General features: G+C 47.1%; 2 protein-coding genes across 5 annotated transcripts in view; one reads left to right on the top strand and one right to left on the bottom strand.

The window, feature by feature from the left end:
• LOC135252262 (guanine nucleotide-binding protein subunit beta-4) overlaps positions 1-6981 on the top strand; it is a 41658-nt gene extending 34677 nt beyond the window's left edge. For all 4 annotated transcript variants that reach the window (XM_064330147.1, XM_064330146.1, XM_064330148.1 and 1 more), the window contains one exon: positions 559-6981. In XM_064330147.1, the coding sequence (XP_064186217.1) occupies positions 559-665 (107 nt within the window). In that variant the 3' untranslated portion in view covers positions 666-6981. The remainder of the gene's footprint in view (positions 1-558) is intronic.
• A 1423-nt stretch (positions 6982-8404) lies between these two features.
• On the bottom strand, positions 8405-17262 carry LOC135252260 (mitofusin-1-like). The gene is made up of 13 exons (XM_064330142.1): positions 17186-17262; positions 16285-16392; positions 15649-15802; positions 14647-14714; positions 13191-13312; positions 12573-12699; positions 12255-12359; positions 11922-12024; positions 11127-11353; positions 10294-10455; positions 9602-9798; positions 9050-9184; positions 8405-8587 (listed from the first exon to the last, which is right to left on the bottom strand). Exons 1-13 carry the CDS (start codon positions 17192-17194, stop codon positions 8518-8520), a joined length of 1587 nt encoding a protein of 528 aa, XP_064186212.1. The 5' UTR covers positions 17195-17262; the 3' UTR covers positions 8405-8517.
• Positions 17263-17268: the final 6 nt, after the last annotated feature.

The following is a 17268-nucleotide window of genomic DNA, read 5'->3' as shown; positions in this document are numbered from 1 at the left end:
TGCGGGTGTGACAGGGTGAGGGTGACGTCTGTGCGGGTGTGACAGGGTGAGGGTGACGCCTGTGCGGGTGAGAGTGTGAGGGTGACGCCTGTGCGGGTGTGACAGGGTGAGGGTGACGCCTGTGCGGGTGTGACAGGGTGAGGGTGACGCCTGTGCGGGTGAGAGTGACGCCTGTGCGGGTGTGACAGGGTGAGGGTGACGCCTGTGCGGGTGTGACAGGGTGAGGGTGACGCCTGTGCGGTGTGACAGGGTGAGGGTGACGCCTGTGCGGGTGTGACAGGGTGAGGGTGACGCCTGTGTGGTTGTGACAGGGTGAGGGTGACGCCTGTGCGGGTGTGACAGGGTGAGGGTGACGCCTGTGCGGGTGTGACAGGGTGAGGGTGACGCCTGTGCGGGTGTGACAGGGTGAGGGTGATGCCTGTGCGGGTGTGACAGGGTGAGGGTGACGTCTGTGCGGATGTGAAAGGGTGAGAGTGACGCCTGTGCGGATGAGAGGGTGAGGGTGATGCCTGTGCGGGTGTGACAGGGTGAGGGTGACGCCTGTGTCTTCTCCCACAGGTGTGCTGGCGGGCCACGATAACCGGGTGAGCTGTTTAGGAGTGACGGATGACGGCATGGCGGTGGCCACGGGCTCCTGGGACAGTTTCCTCAGAATCTGGAATTAATGCGACGGAGGGGGCGGAGCCAAGGGGGCGGCAACACCGCGTGACGCCCCGCCCCGCCCAGGGAGGAGGGGGTGAGGGGGGGGGTGGGCTGGGAGGGGCGGGGAAATCACTGCTGCCAGTTCCCAGCTGTGGGAGAGTAACGTTCTTTATACTTTTCCAAGTGTTATTTTTTTTCCCCCTTTTTCTTTTTTTTTTTTTTTTGGTTTTGTTTTTCTTTCTATCGACTTACTCCAAAAAGCTTTCAGTACATCGTCCAATCAAAAATGAAGAGATTTGAGACTAACCTTGGTGACAGACAGACAGGGATCAGTGTGTTACCATGGTTATGGAAAAGCTAAGAGCCAGTCATTGTATAATATGTGTGTATATATGAATATATATATGTATCATATATATGCATATATATTGTATTTGTATGTATTTCATTTTGTAGTTGTTTTATTGGCCACCCTCCAATTTTTATTTTCCGTTTTTTGATTTTTTTTCCTCATTTGCATTTTTTTATGTAGACCGCATATACAACGTTGCGTCAGTGCCAGTCCGAATACGTGCATCTTTTCATATGAGTATGAATATGAATATGTGTTTGTATGTACGGGGTTCTTCCTGTACACAGGCATAAACGCACGCAGAGTGTTCTCCCCTCGGTCCGTACGATATTAATTATCTGCAAGAACTAATTACGTTTTCGTTGGCATGTCTCCACTTAAAAAAAAAAAAAAAAAAAACTGAGTTCACTTGGAACGTCGCACTGTGCTTCAGAAATTCATTCGTCGGGAGGAACTGCAGAAAAAAAAAAAGGTTGTTCAGACCTTGACACCATTTATGTTACAATCTGTGTTTTTGTACAAGTTGCTAGGAAACAAGGCTGGGTGATCTGTTTGTTGTTTTCCGTGATTTCTGGGCCCAAAAAAAAAAAAAAAAAACCCAACATCGCTGCAATTAAAGACATCTCCACCTGGTGCCCCTCCCACAGATCACCGTTAGTGTTAACGCCGTTAATGAATTAACTTCCCTCAGCTGGTTTGTTCGCGGGCAAGCTGTCCCACAATGCTGTGCTGCGGTGTGATGGAGGCTGCGGGGCATGCAGTCGAGTTTGTGGTGTTACCACTTCCACATTAAGACGGAGACGAGGAGATGCGTCATGGGTGGGAAGCTCGGTCTTTGGGAAGAGTAGGAAACTGCTCGTACAGCAACTTGTGGCGAAGTAGAATGAAGAGTCGAGTCGACTTAGGAAGCCGCCCGCAGCGGCGGCTGGCGGCAGCGTCGTCGTGATCGATACTCGTGTTCGTTTGCATGACGGGCGGCAGCGTCGTCGTGACGATTGATACTCGTGTTCGTTTGCACGACGGGGGCGGCAGCGACGTCGTGACGATTGATACTCGTGTTCGTTTGCACGACGGGGGCGGCAGCGTCGTCGTGACGATCGATACTCGTGTTCGTTTGCACGACGGGCGGCAGCGTCGTCGTGACGATCGATACTCGTGTTCGTTTGCACGACGGGGGCGGCAGCGTCGTCGTGACGATCGATACTCGTGTTATTCGCTGCGTGGGTTTTTTCGTGTTTTCTGCCTTTTACTGCGACGCGCCGGACGGAGTCCAGGACCTGCAATGCGTCCGGGGTTCGGTTCCACGTTTCCGTGGCGCCCGCGAGTTGACTTTTAGACGCAAATATCATGCGGCGGAAGAGAAACCCCTTAATTAATGTAACTTAAGACAGTGCACCTGGAGTCCTAATGGAACCAGGTAACATACGATAGCGTTTTTTTTTTTGCCATTCCATAACGGATATTGCACCATCAAATCTTGCTAGTTAGTTTGTTGTATGTCAGAAAAAAATCTTAGTGCCAGCTCTCCATCAGAATGATACCGTACAAGGTTGTTTTTTTTTTTTTTTCTGTTTCTCAAGACGAGAGTGCTGCACTGGCCTTTTTTTTTTATTTTAATTTTTTTTTAAATGGTGGCACTGTAGTCAGATCTAGGTAGAACTGCACAAATTGTGTGAACAGTCCCGAGCACACACAAGTTTTAGCCTTACATCTAAAATAGAACACATTACACATCTTATGTATGCACATACATGTATGTGTAATGTGTGTGAGTGTGCGTGTGTAAATACACACACACGTACTGTGTTTGTTATATGCACATGCACACGTATGTGTTATGTAAAAAGTAAATGGAATCCCTGTGCAGGCTCACTTGTAAATGCACTTGCCTTTTTTTTTATTTAAAAAAAGTGGTTTGTATTTGACTGGACTGTGGCCAGATCTCTCTGAACCCCACTTTGCCTTACTGTAGTGTACACAGCACCCTCACATGCACCATTCATTGCTAGAGCTTAACTCCCCTTCCAAGCAAGCAAGCCGACTGCCCGGTGTAACATTGATTGGGCCTAGAAAGGTCCCTGTGGAACACCCTCCCACTTTATTTGAAATAAACTTTGTCGTTTCACAGAGCTTTCAGAGTTTGTCAGTAGGCTCGGAAGTGCTTTAAAAAAAGAAAAAAGAAAATTAAAAAGGGATGAGTCGCCCCCACCCCCCCTCGCTGACAGGGGCCTACTGCCCATTTGGGACTGAATACAGCCCATCCTCCCAAAACATAGAGTTTTAATGGCCTGAAAATTAGGTTGCCTTACTCATAGTGCCAATTCAAACGCCAAAAGGGGAAAGTGGAACATTTCGAGAGGTGCAGAGACTTCCATTATGTAAGGAAACATTACTGGGATTTGTGGGATATGAAACAGCTATGTAATGGAATCTGAATTTCAGCATGTGCAGGTCTTTTAGTTCCTGTATATTATTGTATCCAGTTCAATAGTTTGGTTACTTTCTATTCTACAGTTAGTACAGTTTGTTTGTTTTTTTAATTGTATTTGATTACAAGAAAATCCTTTTACAATCATGTAGTGATATCTGTAGCAGTTTTGAGTTTTTTCATTACTGTATCTTCTACCTTTTTCTTTCTTTTGTTCTCTGAAGAAATGAATCTACACATATTGACAATTTTTTTTTTTTCTGTTTTTTTTTTTTTTGTTGTTTTTCCAGAAATATTCTTTAGGTGTGATGTAAGATGTAATTGCAGTTCCAGTGTTGAAAAGAATTCTTACAGTAATTAGCGGGGAAGCATACATGTGCCGAAACTGGCCACAGACGCTGAACTGTGAGTGGAATTATTTGAAGAAAAAAAAACGGGACCTTCAAAAAAAAAAAAAAAAAAAAAAAAAAAAAGTGCCTGGAAAAATTCTGAAATAGAATCTGAAGCTTTATTCAAACAGCACCTGAAAGTCCTCGAGTTCCCGACCTTGACAAACATTGCCAAGCAGACTGTCCATCAAAGGTCAAATGCTGCTTGGTACTTAACTGTGTTATTATCCTTAGGTATGAGTTGAGACTTATTTTGCCTTCTACTGCGTGCCCTGTATCAGTGAGACGTGCGGTATGATCTGGTTCTGCGTAAATACTGGGTGGTTCATTAATAGTCATTATGATCATTTGCATGTGGTACAGATCAGAAAATTGATCTGGCAACGCAGTTTGGAGGAGGAGGTATTTGTGATCAGTATGGTGATCAGTAACTTCTGGCACACCCGATTAGAACGTCTGCTAAACGAGCACGTTTCGGATGAGCACCTTTGTTCAGAACTTTGAGTGCTCTCTGGACAGTGAGCCGTTATTGAGAATGCCACCGGTCTCTAATAAACAAAAAGAAGTCTTGTAGAAAACAAATGGATAGGTAATTACTGCAGTGTTCAGTGTAAAACGCAACAGTATTCAGTTTTAACACACACACACACAAAAAAATGTAATCACATTGAGTATGCCAGTACAGTGTGCATGCATTAAGAGCCAAGACAGTGTCTCAAGAGGTTTCATAAAAATGATCGGTGTCTTCAAGTTGTCAGCATCCCCTCCATTGCTTTGTCTCCTTTTGAAACTAACCACTTTGGTAAAAATTTAAGTCAAGCACATATTTTAATAACCCATGACTTGGTGACAGGCTCTGTCTCAAAGCAGAATGTCAGACGCTTGCTTTTAACACTATTTTGAAACATTTTTTTCTTAAAAGTGAACTAAGGAAAAGTATTTTGTAAAGAGTGGTTGGTTGGTTGGGGGGGGGGGGGGGGGGGGGGGGAGGAGGGGGAACTGAACTTCTCAGTAAGCTCCAGCTCTGCTTCCTTTAATTAGTGTTACATTTAGTGACCACAACATCCACACTGATTTTAGTAATAAAGCACCGCCGATTGGCTCCACTGCGTATTACAGCAAAGTCTTATTAGGAGAGGCCAAGCACGAGGTGCCCAGGTAACCTGTTGTGATTGTTCTGATTGTTATTCTTCCGTAGAATTTTTTTTTTTTTTTTTCGTTTTCGTTTTAAAACTCCTATGCTGTTTGTGTTAATTTGAGAAAATGTGTCCGAATTTTGAGGGGCTCCGAGACGCGCGCGACGCGGACAGCGGGCCATAGAATCTCTGGCTGTGACGTGTAAACCGTCCCGGCAAGAAGACGCGCATTGCGGTCTGTCAGCTTGTGCTAAAACTGCCGTCGTTCTGCCGCGGGAATTTGCGTGTAATACAAGAATGAATACGTCTTGTTTCGCGGCAACGGTCCGCTGAGAGAAAAAAAAAAAAAACATGGCCGCCGTAAGGGACAGAATACGCTAAACGTTTGCATTGATGTCTCCCTGCTGAACGCAAATGTTCTCTTATCATCAGACATTTGTAATGTAAAAAAAGAAAATTGTAGCAGACATTGAGTTTGAGACGGTGGAAAGGCCATAAAAATCTTTTGTTAAAATTACATAAAGCTTGACAAGTATTTTGGAGAGATTAGAGAAGTGTCTGTAAAATTCATGTCAGTAAGTTGCATGGTTCTGCTCTGATCTTCCTCGTTTTCCTTGATTGAACTCCGCTCGGCACAATAAAAAAATAAAACAAAAACATTTTTGTCATGTCAACTGAAAACTGCCACCGTATTGGACTTCTGCTTTGATGCATACGTTATTAAACTCTTTAACGACAGTATCAGAAACCAATGAGTCGGGTCTATGACAAGCCAATGATTCCAGATTCAAGTATTTTTTGAATTTATGGATACTGTGCGGCAGAGTAGTAAAATGCTTAGAGAACTGGGCTTATAACTCGGGATTGAGTTTGATTCCCAGCTGGGGCACAACCTATTGTACTTGTGAGGAAGGTGCTTAACCTGAATTGCTTCAGTTAATATCCAGCTGTATAAATGGATTGTATGTAAATTGTAATCTGTCCAAGGAACTAAAAGTGTCTGCTAAAAATGTAAATGTAGCATTTTCTCAGTTGGAAAAAATAAAAAAATTCTGCTACAAAAAAATAGGGAAACTTTTTTTTTTTTTTTTTAAATACAGAACGTGGTGAACGTGAGAATTCTAACATCAGAAATACTGCAGCTTAAAAAATAAATTGTCATCTGGCCTTATAATACAGTCCCTCATGGAAAAATTGCTTGTGGTCCCTTTAAGCTTAAAATTTAAACCTGGTACGAATTAATTTTAAAAAAATAAAGCTTTTGGCTTCATTGTCTATTTGCAACAGCAAGTCTATATTCTAACAGACATTAATTTCCTCATGATTCTTAGGATGCAAATCTGTGATGAGGTTTGCATGTCGTTGTAAGGCACCGACGGTCTCGACGGTGCCTGGAATGAATGGGGTGGGAGAGGTTTCTGATGACCAGGGCAGAAGACACAATGGTTGTCTCCTGGTCCGCCAGCCATCCCATCGACTATTTGCAAGTCCTTAATCCTCACGTTCTCAATCTAGCCCGTTTGAGGTGATGCTGCACTGTCCCGTAAGACCATAGGAGACCCCAAAACACGCTGGATGGCACCGTGGGCCTTCAGCTTCATGACTTAACAGCAGACACTGCATAGCCCTCCTGGGAATCAAAGCAGCATTTTCATTGACAACTACCTGATAGATGGCCAGTGGTGTCACCTGACCCACACCTACCATTCAACTGATAATATTGAGGATGGGTGTATTGCTTGGACCCCGTTCATTGCTGCTTGCGGCTATATATATTTTTTAATTTTGTTTTTTTTTCTTTTGTTTTTTTAATTTATTTTTTGAGCCAGTCAAAACCAGGGACTTAGTGCCATGAGTTCTTATAGTGCTGTTGTGTGAAGTCATAATCACTTGCTATTGAAATAACTTTTTTATAGTCTTTTTTTCACACCAGATATTTTTTTTTTTTGTATTTGTACAGTGGCTCAGTGATACTGATATGTTGCCATGAGTTGATATTGTAACCAATAAAAAAAAAAAGCTTTTAACCAAGAATGTGGTGTTCAACTTGTTAATGGTGCCACACGGCCGCATGATCGGACCGATTCAAATGTGTTCAGTACAGAACTGCAGCAGAAGCCTCAATGTTAAGGTTAACTTGAAGTGTCAATCACACGATGGTGTTACTGTTGTGTTTGTGTGATCACTCGATTACAGGAAAGCAGAGAATTCACTCGTGTCGTTTTAATGCTCAGTTCCACTAAGGCAATCGAGTACCTATCGCCACTGTCAGACATAACATAACGATAACCGCACTGTCAAACCTGACGTGCTAAAGTAACTGTGATGCAGCACTGTAACCCAGTGTGCAGACATAACACTCATTATTGATCATTACTGTTTCATTTTACAGAGCTTTACCCTTACCCAACAGCAGGGGGGGGGGGGGGTGATTTACATACATTAAATCGACACTAAATCCCTTGTGTTAAGTTTGTGTAACACCACCTCAGGGTCTTGGGTGATGGAAAGCAAGACATTGCTGAGACAACTTGACAAATTGTTTTATTAAATTCTCGAAAATCATAAAGTGAACTATATTGACAATCTTGCAGAATCAGAAATTCCATCCAAGTGACAAAATTTTTACAAAGTGGGGGTGTGGGGGGGTGTCCTCCACTTAGACTTCATATTCCATTTGTGAAAAATACTCCAGTAGAGTGAATATAAATGCTTTTTGTCCCTTAATCCAGAGCAGGAAATTGCTAGTTTGTCCGGGTAAATGGATGCTTTAATTCAAAATGGTTTTGGTCATAACTGCTGCCTGACCCTGTTTCTGGATATCTACCATCCTGCAGGTTTTCATTTCAACCATAATTTGGCACACCTAATTCCACTAATTAGCAGCTCAATGAGCTCTCTTGCTGTTGAATGAGGTGAGGCTTTGTTAGGGTTGGAGTGAAAACCTAGAGGGCGGTAAATCTACAGGAGCAGGGTTGGGCAGCTCCGTAGTAGAGGTAACTGTGCTGTAACGAATTCAACTGCATTTCTATATTCTCATTTATTACATATAGATGCGCTCTTGTAAAAAAATATTTTCAGTTAGTGAAGTGGTTTCATGGCGTATTCACAGCTGTACTTGCAGCACATTCAAAGTCCAGCCAGCTGGGGCATTTTACACGCAATGAAGATCCAAAAAAATCTCACCAAAAAAAAACAAAGTTTCTTCCACCCACAAGCTACAGAGAAAGTGCTGATGTTTTTACAGACGACAGTTTAGAACAGCAAACTCTGGAGGGCCTTGCTGGTTTTCAGTGTGGTTCAAGTGCTCAACTGATTACAGTCGCTGATTAGCTAGAGTCCACTCACCTGGTTTTCAAGGCCTAAAAACGTGTCGTCAGTTGAAAAGACACTGTAGCTCTCCAGGACTGGAGTTTGAGATCCCTGTGCGAGAGAAATCCCAGGGTAAAAATATGGTAATGAGCAGATAACTTTCATTTCCTGCCCTTCCGGGCACACAAAGAGACAGAGGACTAAGGCTGAGACCAGTGGATCTCCTAGCCCCACACCTGAAGCCCCACACCTGAAGTCTCACTGCGGAGGGTGCAAATACTCCGCGGTGAAACCATCCAACTCCGTCTGCAGCCCCGTAGCCTTGTGTCTGTGGGGGAACAAAAAAGGTCCTGTGTTATTAATGCACCTTTACAAACGCAAGTCCTGCAGGTTTAACTCCAGTCCTGGAGGGCCACAGTGTCTGCAGGTTTAACTCCAGTCCTGGAGGGCCGCAGTGTCTGCAGGTTTAACTCCAGTCCTGGAGGGCCGCAGTGTCTGCAGGTTTAACTCCAGTCCTGGAGGGCCGCAGTGTCTGCAGGTTTAACTCCAGTCCTGGAGGGCCGCAGTGTCTGCAGGTTTAACTCCAGTCCTGGAGGGCCGCAGTGTCTGCAGGTTTAACTCCTGTCCTGCTCAACTGCAGTAATGTAATGTATTTATAGATTGAAGAAAATAGACAGCAACACGTCATAAAATTGTAACAATTTTGGTAGTTAATGGGATAGGGGTGTGCCATGAAAAGTGTGCAGTCGCCCAAAAAAAAGATGTGGACCCACTGCGGAGCGGTTCTGACCTGAGGCTTTTGGACCGGCCATGAACCGTCTCCAGCCACGGGATTTTGGCAGTGAGGCGGCTGATCTCGCCCTCCAGTTCCCGCTGGGTCTGGTCCACCTGCTGGCTCAGCTGGGCGAAGTTGGTGGCCATTTCCCTGCGAACCCGAAGACCAGCCGTCAACCTCCATCCGGAGCACGGCTGCACAACTCCGGTCCCGGAGGAGCCGGTCCGCGTGCTGCTTTTCGTTCCAACCGATTACCTTAGTTTTATTTTTCTAACAGCTCTATAAACCACGCTGGTTCACTCCTGTATTTGAGCGAGGTAAAATCTTTAGGATGCACTTGCAGTCTACGCTGAGAATGAGGGTCTAGCACAAAAGTGTAAGAGCAAAGGGGGTAGGTTAATTTATGAAGAAATAGTACATGGTAATCTAACCTGAGAGTGGAACCAGCAAACCCTAGCTACGGGCACAGTTCCCTAACCCTGACGCTACATGGGCTGTCCTGGTTTCAGTGTGCACGGGTGGGTCGGTTCCGGCGGTTCTGGCGGGCCCGGGTTCGATTTCACTCACTGCTGGACCTGGTGGCTGCAGTTTGCGCTGGTGAAGCTGACGATCGGCTGCAGCTTCTCGGTGGCGTAGTCCACAAACTGCCGCTTGAAGGCCCGCTCCTTGGCCTTGGTGGTCCAGGTCAGCTTCTCGTAGAGGTAGACCAGGCCGTAGAGGCTCATGGACAGGGCGATGAGCCTCCACCCGACACCACGCCATACCTGTCCCGGGACGGCCGGGGGAGGGGGAGGGGGGAGAGAGGAGAGAAGCTCAGCTTGGGGGTGCTCCCCTCATGGTCCGATTCCCTTACTCCCTGTGTCAGTGTCTACGGCTGCCAGGTTTAGGGTCAAACCTCCATTTCAACTCAAGAAATGAAATTTAATTCACTCACCGAGCCCCCCTCGTGTAAACCCACACCCACTGAATCCCCAAACAACATCTCAGGCATTCAGGGACCGAATTTCACTCAATTCTGCTTAACTGACTGAAGTCAAACGGAATCCACCTCAAGCACTGATAACAGGACTGGCAACCCTCAAGCTCTTCACTCTCATGTTCACCTGCTTTGACCCGGGTTAGTTTAGGAATACCCACGTTGACCTGTTTTGACCCAGGTTTGTTCAGACATACCCACGTTGACCTGTTTCGACCCGGGCTAGTTCAGAGATACCCACGTTGACCTGATTCTACCCGGGTTAGTTTAGGAAGACACCCACCACTCCTCCGACGATGACCATGCTCATGGAGGTCCGGGAGGTGAGAGAGGCCAGCCCAGAGGCCATGGTCAGCATGAGCTCCTCCTGGGAGACCACGCTCCCTTGGGGGCGTGGCCCTGCCGGGGTCGAGGGGGTGTGGGGGGTGGTCACGGGACGAGGAACCTGTCAGAGATTACATTACATTAAGGTATTCAGCAGGAATCAATATAAACGGCTGTGACTCGCCAGGGAATCGAACCTGCAACCTCTGAATAACAAGCCAGGCTGAAATTTAATTTGCTTTCCTAGGAAAACACTGTATTACAATAACACAATAAACTGCATGCAAAAGACAGACTTTGGAGGGGATCAGGAACCCATTTGAAAAGGGTAATAAATTTCTGTTTTGGCATCTAGCGGGTAATCTAGAGCAGAGCTGCCCAGCCCTGTTCCTGGATATCTACCGTCCTGTAGGTTTTCACTCCAGTCCTAACACAGCACACCTCATTCAGCAGCTAGAGCAGGGCTGCTCAGCCCGGTTGATTGATTGATTGATTGACTGATTAAAGCACACCTCATTCAGCAGCTATAGCAGCTCAACCCGGTTGATTGATTGATTGATTGACTGATTAAAGCACACCTAATTCAGCAGCTATAGCAGCTCAACCCGGTTGTGTACCTGTAGGTTGATTGATTGATTGATTGATTGATTAAAGCACGCCTCATTCAGCAGCTATAGCAGGGCTGCTCAGCCCGGTTGTGTACCTGTAGGTTGATTGATTGATTGATTGATTGACTGATTGATTAAAGCACAGCTCATTCAGTAGCTATAGCAGCTCAACCCGGTTGTTCACCTGCAGGTTGTGGTTGACGAGCATCAGAGCTTGCTTTGCGTTCGCCGGCCCCAGGAAGCGCTTGACCAGGGCGGTCCAGCCCAGGGAGAACTGGAATTCTATGTTCTCCTGGAAGTCCGAGCACAGGGAGCCGCAGTTGAGGTCGTAGCTGAGGTCAAACCTCCGGGAGGGAATGAGCATGTGCAGCTGGCTCTGAACAGCAGGGGGCAGCAGAGGCTTCACGCAATCTGGCAAAGAGAACACAGGAGACAGTTCTGCACACAACTGGACAGTAATATTACACACACTGATAACACAGCACAAACACACTCAACTGGAATAACTTCAAAAAGTTATTATCAGTTACTATTATTATTAAAGTTAATATCTCTAGTCAATGTTTTTGTTGATAACTTTTAAAATTATTATTTTTTAAAATTCTCCACAAAACAGTCTGACCCAGATTGTTATGTCTGTGTCATAATTGGGGGGTTGGGGGGTTGTGACCCCACCCCCTCCCCATTGGGTCATTAGCGGTCTTGAGGTGTGTTTCAAATATAGAAAGAAAACAGAAGAAAAACTCACTACATATTTATTCACCCTCCACATGCATTCACACACACTGGCTACACCATACACTGCTGCATACGCACGTTACTGCATACAGTTTCTCAGACATAACGTGAAACTGTAAGATATGTTTGGGCCACACGTTTCTAAACAAGGTGTGGCTGAGAGGAAGTGTGTTTGCTGGTTCAGGGGGTCATTGGGAGCCCCGCCCTGTGTTCCAGGGTTAACCTCAGCCGCTCGGCGTACCCATCATGTCTTTTTGGGAGGCCTGCACGGACGCGTTGATGGCGCTGGAGCAGCGGAAGGCCAGGTTCTTCCCCATCCCCTCCTCTATGTGCCTCAGCAGCTCCTGTGGACGACCGTCAATCAGTGCCCGCCATTCACAAACGGCCCCACAGCACCTCACGGTGGACATTTTTACAAACACGTACACAAACAGCACCCGTGGAAAGACATTTTGCAGAAAACTAAAAAATCCCCCCCGCCCATAGAAGTTGATGAAAATGAAGTCCTGGAAATGGGGTGGGATTTGAAAAAAAAGACTGGGGGTGGGGGGGGGGGGGGGGGCGGGAGACTCACAGATTTGTAGAGATTGAGCTCTTGGGGAGAGGGGTGGAAGTCCGAGTGGAACTCGTCGACCAGCACCGACAGGTGACAGATATCGTCCGCCATGGCGTTCGACACCTGGAGAGGACAGGAAATACAGAGCACAGGAAGTACAGAGGAGCACTTATCAGAGTCACCATCAAAAGAGAAAGCTACATCCTCCCCGCTTCTGCTGTTACCTTTAGCCCCCCCCCCCCCTCGCTTCGCAGATATAACCAGCGCTGTTACCTCTACCCCCCCCCCCACTCCTGCAGTGAGAACCAGCACTGCTGTCCCCCACCCCGCTGTTACCTTTTCCTTCACCTCCTTGGTGACAGATGTGATCCTCTTCTTGATGTCCTCAGTCAGCAGGTTAAGCTGATTACGCACAAACTCCAAACGGTCCATCTGGTACTCCCTCTCCTCCAGGGAATGCACCCTGCAGGACAGAGCGCGAGCCCGGAGACGCTGAGAAACCGCTGCCTTTAGAGGGCCCGTCCACCGCATCACCTACTGCTTTAATATGCGTATGGTTTTATTATGTTTTATCCTGTAAATCCTTTTATGTCTACTTACACACACACACACACACACACACACACTCACACATAAATATACAAACCTGGGTCTAATATGTCTTTGACATACTTCAATCTAGATACAGATAACAATTTGAAAAGAATTTAAGGAAACATGTTGCTAATCAAAAATGCACAAACAAATGGGAAAAAAAGAATATTGTTCTGAATATTGGTGAAGAGAACTTTTTAATGTGCAGCAATTTGCTGAAATTTTGCTGGTGTCTGGTCAATTATTTCAAATAATTGAAAAAGATCTGGCTGCAACAGACTAAAATGACTGGGTAAAAACATACGTACATTCTTTTAAAAAGGTGAACCGGTTGAAAAATGGAGGTTCAGTAAAACCAACCTCTTCTCAGCGGAGGCGATGTCGATGGCGTCCATGATGCCTTTGACGGTCTCGGCGATCTGCTGCGCTCTGATGGTGTGCTGCTCAAACTTCGTCTTCACTGCCGACTGCGAGATGCACTCCTGCGAGGTCGGGCGGGCGTTACTGAGAGCGAGCGGGGCGGTCAACCGGGGGGGGGGGTGGGGGGTACGTGTTTCTGAGACCGTGCGGCGCGGTCAAGCGACGACACGACCGAAAAAAACCGCCCGGCGGGACCCGGGCTCACTCCAGCAGCGGAGAGGGTCTGTGTCTCACACCCACCCGCCTCTCCCCCGTCTCACGGTAACGCGCTCATTCGGCAAAATCATACGATGAGCGAAATAAAATCTGATAAATAATATAAGCTAAACTTCAAAAGAGTTACTGTATGTTTCTGGCTTGCTTGATGCTGGATGTTTAAATGCTTATCAGCATCTTGCTTAGATATACAGACTTGGGTACCATCATTCATATTTTACCATATAATTATGCAACTGTGACAAAAACCACACTTTCAAAAAATAATAACATACTGTGAAATAAAATACTGTACACACATGCTGTATTTAATCTGTTATGATGTTAATGAAAAACCAAACAGACCATGAGCAACACAAATCAGGAGGAAACAGAAATGAGTGACAGAAGGACGGTGGAGACGGAAAGCCGGATGTCCTCGCCCGAGCGAATCTAGACTTCAGCAATGAAGACGAAGGTTGGCTGAAAAGTGCACGTTGAGCTGGACAGCGTGGGAGGACTAGCCTGGCAGAGAGAGTCTGAGAGACTGGCAGGGTCTAACTCGCACAGCACACCACACCATAGAACCACAATGCACACATACCATAGAATCAACTCCACAATGCATGCATACCATAGAATCAACACCACATCACACACATATCATAGAATCAACTCCACAATACACACATACCATAGAATCAACTAGCATAGCATACCATAGACGCATCACAACACAACAGACCACAGAACCACAACCTCGCAAACCATAGAATCAACTCCACAATGCACACATACCATAGAATCAACACCGCAATACACACATACCATAGAATCAACTCCACAACACACCATACGATAGAATCAACACAGCACACCATACCACAGAATCAACACCGCACAGCATATCATAGACGCATCACAACACCCATACCACAAAGCCACAATACACACATACCATAGAATCAACACCGCACAGCGTACCATAGATGCGTCACAACACACCCGTACCACAGAACCACAATACACACATACCACAGACTCACCATACCATAGGATCATCACAATATATCATATCATATATCATACCATAGAAACATATGACTAGATTAGTTTCAGCCTTTTGAAAGATAAGAGAGAAAACAAGCAGGAGAGGTTACGAAAACCAGCGGAAAGAGTGATAAAAAATCCCTACACTTGCCTCGAACGTTCTCTCAAAACTCTGGAACTCCTTCAGTCTCTCCTGGAATCCTTCGGCTAAAGCACCGCCTGCAACCCGGAGACAGCACACCTGAACCCATCTTTAAATCTTTAAAGGTACAGAGCACCTGATACCTCACACCCTTAGAGCTGCAACAAGGACAGTCACCTTAGGGAAGCACACCTGAACCCATCTCATCTTTAAAGGTAAAGGTAAACTTTGACCGCAACAAAATACACAGTATGACATACTGTATAAGCCAGGTGTCAGCTATAGGCTAGCTAGCCTCATTTATCAGGCGCACACTCTTATAGTACTGTGGGTCTGTCCACTTTGACACCCTGATGATGCAAGAGAATTCTGGCCAACCTCCTGGGATCTGATTGGCCAATAAACCAGTTATTACTTCCGACAAATTTCTTGTAGATGGGGGCCAAAATTTGCTAGATCCAATCACACTGCAGGACACCAACTTCACAAGCTAATTGTCCTTTGAAGACACTGTAGGGAGAGACGGCATCTCAGGCTGACAGTGGTTATGGGTAAACGCAGAGACTCTGACGCATTTGTGGACATTCAGGACATTCATGCAGGACTTGTGTGCGTTTACAGCCTGGCAGAAGACAAAGCCCGTACAGGAGGTGGGGGAGCGGACAGGCTTCTAATTTCAGACACGCGTCACGCTGCCATCTAATTTAAACTCAGATGGAATGCTGAGCTCTCACAGAGGGAATCTCAGCGCACAGTGGACCAGTCATTCTGGCTGACCCTTGGGTGAACCCTGGCCAACCCCTGGGTGACCTCTAGGTGATCTCCCAGGCGGACCCCTGGCCGACCTCTAGGTGACCCCTGGCTAACCGCTGGGTCACCCCTAAGTGACTTCTAACTGACCCCTGGCTGACCTCTAGGTGAACCCTTGGTTGACCTCCGGGTCACCCCTAAGTGACTCCCAGGTGACCCCTGGCTGACCCCCGAGTGACCCCTGTCGGACCGAGCCCCTACCGGCCTCTGGCATCCCCTGGGCGCGCTGCATCCTGGAGTTGAGCACCTCTTTGGCCGACACGAAGAAAATATGGTCGGGCGCCTGCTGCCGGTCCACTACCTTCAGCTCCTCCACCAGGAAGCTGACGCAGCGGTCCGTGTGCTGCTTCCGCACCTGCGACAGGTGAACAGATTCATCAAGCACCTGTTCGCACTATGTACAGGTGAACAGAGTCATCATGCACCTGTTAGCACTGTGTACAGGTGAACAGAGTCATCATGCACCTGTTCGCACTGTGTACAGGTGAACAGAGTCATCAAGCACCTGTTCGCACTGTGTACAGGTGAACAGAGTCATCAAGCACCTGTTCGCACTGTACAGGTGAACAGAGTCATCAAGCACCTGTTCGCACTGTGTACAGGTGAACAGAGTCATTAAGCACCTGTTAGCACCTTGTACAGGTGAACAGAGTCATCAGGCACCTGTTTGCACTGTGTACAGGTAACTCCATTTCAGTAAGGGCAATTTGCATCTGTTAGCAGGTGAGCACATCACAGTAATGGAACCCTCTGACGTGTTGACCTGTCGGCAGGTGACTGGTGCAGAGTCATAGGTGTGGGGGTCTGGAGTGCGAGGAGCAGGCGGAGGTCACTCACGTCCTCCATGTACTCGGGCTCGGAAGCAGAGGCGTCCCAGCGGTTGTTCAAGATGAAGATGTTGGGCTTCGAGAGTCGCTCGTTCACCTTGTGGAAAAAGTGTTTCTCCTGCGTGGAAAAACCAGACAGATAGAGATGGATTAAATGGGGGGGGGGCAGTGCACATCACCACCTGCCCCCCTATCAATGACGCTCGCACGAGAGCGGGGTTTGATTGCTTGATCGCCTGCCCCTGTGTGTGTACGCAGACAGCCGGCAGGGTGACCTCAAACGCGATCGCACCGCTGCGCCTGAAGGTCAGCCGCGGCGGGAGGCACTCGGATTAGCGGTAACTGGCCGGGCCCGTACCGCCCCAGCGTGCGGAAAGAACACGCCGGAACGGCGGGCTGCTGGGGGGGGGCAGGGAGGGCCGCTTTTAATGCGCAAAGCAGGCCCCGTCCGTCACTGATGTGCCACTTCAATCGCCAGGCCTAGTCAGCCGAGCTGGATCTCAGGCTCTGTGATCGACTGGCTGCCCTGGCAGGTCATACCCACACTTTAGCCAAAATAACTAGAACTGCGTCCACAAAAGACAGGTGAAAGTAATGCAGCCAAACTCTCACATAGTTCATCAACTTCTTAGAAGGCTTTTTCTAAAATGTTTTCTATTTCACAATGCGTTATCACACAATAGTTTCGATTTACCTTTAGTTCACTTTCAAAAAATTTGTAAAATCGACAAGACGGTGACACACAGAGCAGTCCGTTGCCTCAAGAATCTAAATCATATCCCATCATGGGGGAACCTAATGGGGGAGCCTAAGGTTTTACACCCCGATATGTGATCAAGTCACTGACAGTTCACGACAGACGGTGTTAATCGTCCACGCAGTCCCACGGCGTTGAGTGCCGAGCTCCTCACCGTGTTCATCAGCGTCGACTCCGAGTTGGCCACCAGCACGAAGACGTCCGCGTCCAGGCAGAATTTGTCGATCCAGCTGTCCA

Source organism: Anguilla rostrata, chromosome 4 (genome assembly GCF_018555375.3).
Source record: "Anguilla rostrata isolate EN2019 chromosome 4, ASM1855537v3, whole genome shotgun sequence".
NCBI classification, from domain to species: Eukaryota; Metazoa; Chordata; class Actinopteri; order Anguilliformes; family Anguillidae; genus Anguilla; species Anguilla rostrata.
The sequence above is the reverse complement of the archived record's forward strand: the minus strand, read 5'-3'. Positions and strand labels throughout refer to the sequence as shown.

What these genes read in the sequence shown, in the direction of transcription:
- LOC135252260 (XM_064330142.1), bottom strand. An exon ending in GTTTTGAGAGAACGTTCGAG is followed by an intron (nt 13,313 to 14,646) that starts GCAAGTGTAGGG and finishes CCGACCTCGCAG; the next exon opens with GAGTGCATCTCGCAGTCGGC. An exon ending in TCGTCAACCACAACCTGCAG is followed by an intron (nt 10,456 to 11,126) that starts GTGAACAACCGG and finishes AATCTCTGACAG; the next exon opens with GTTCCTCGTCCCGTGACCAC.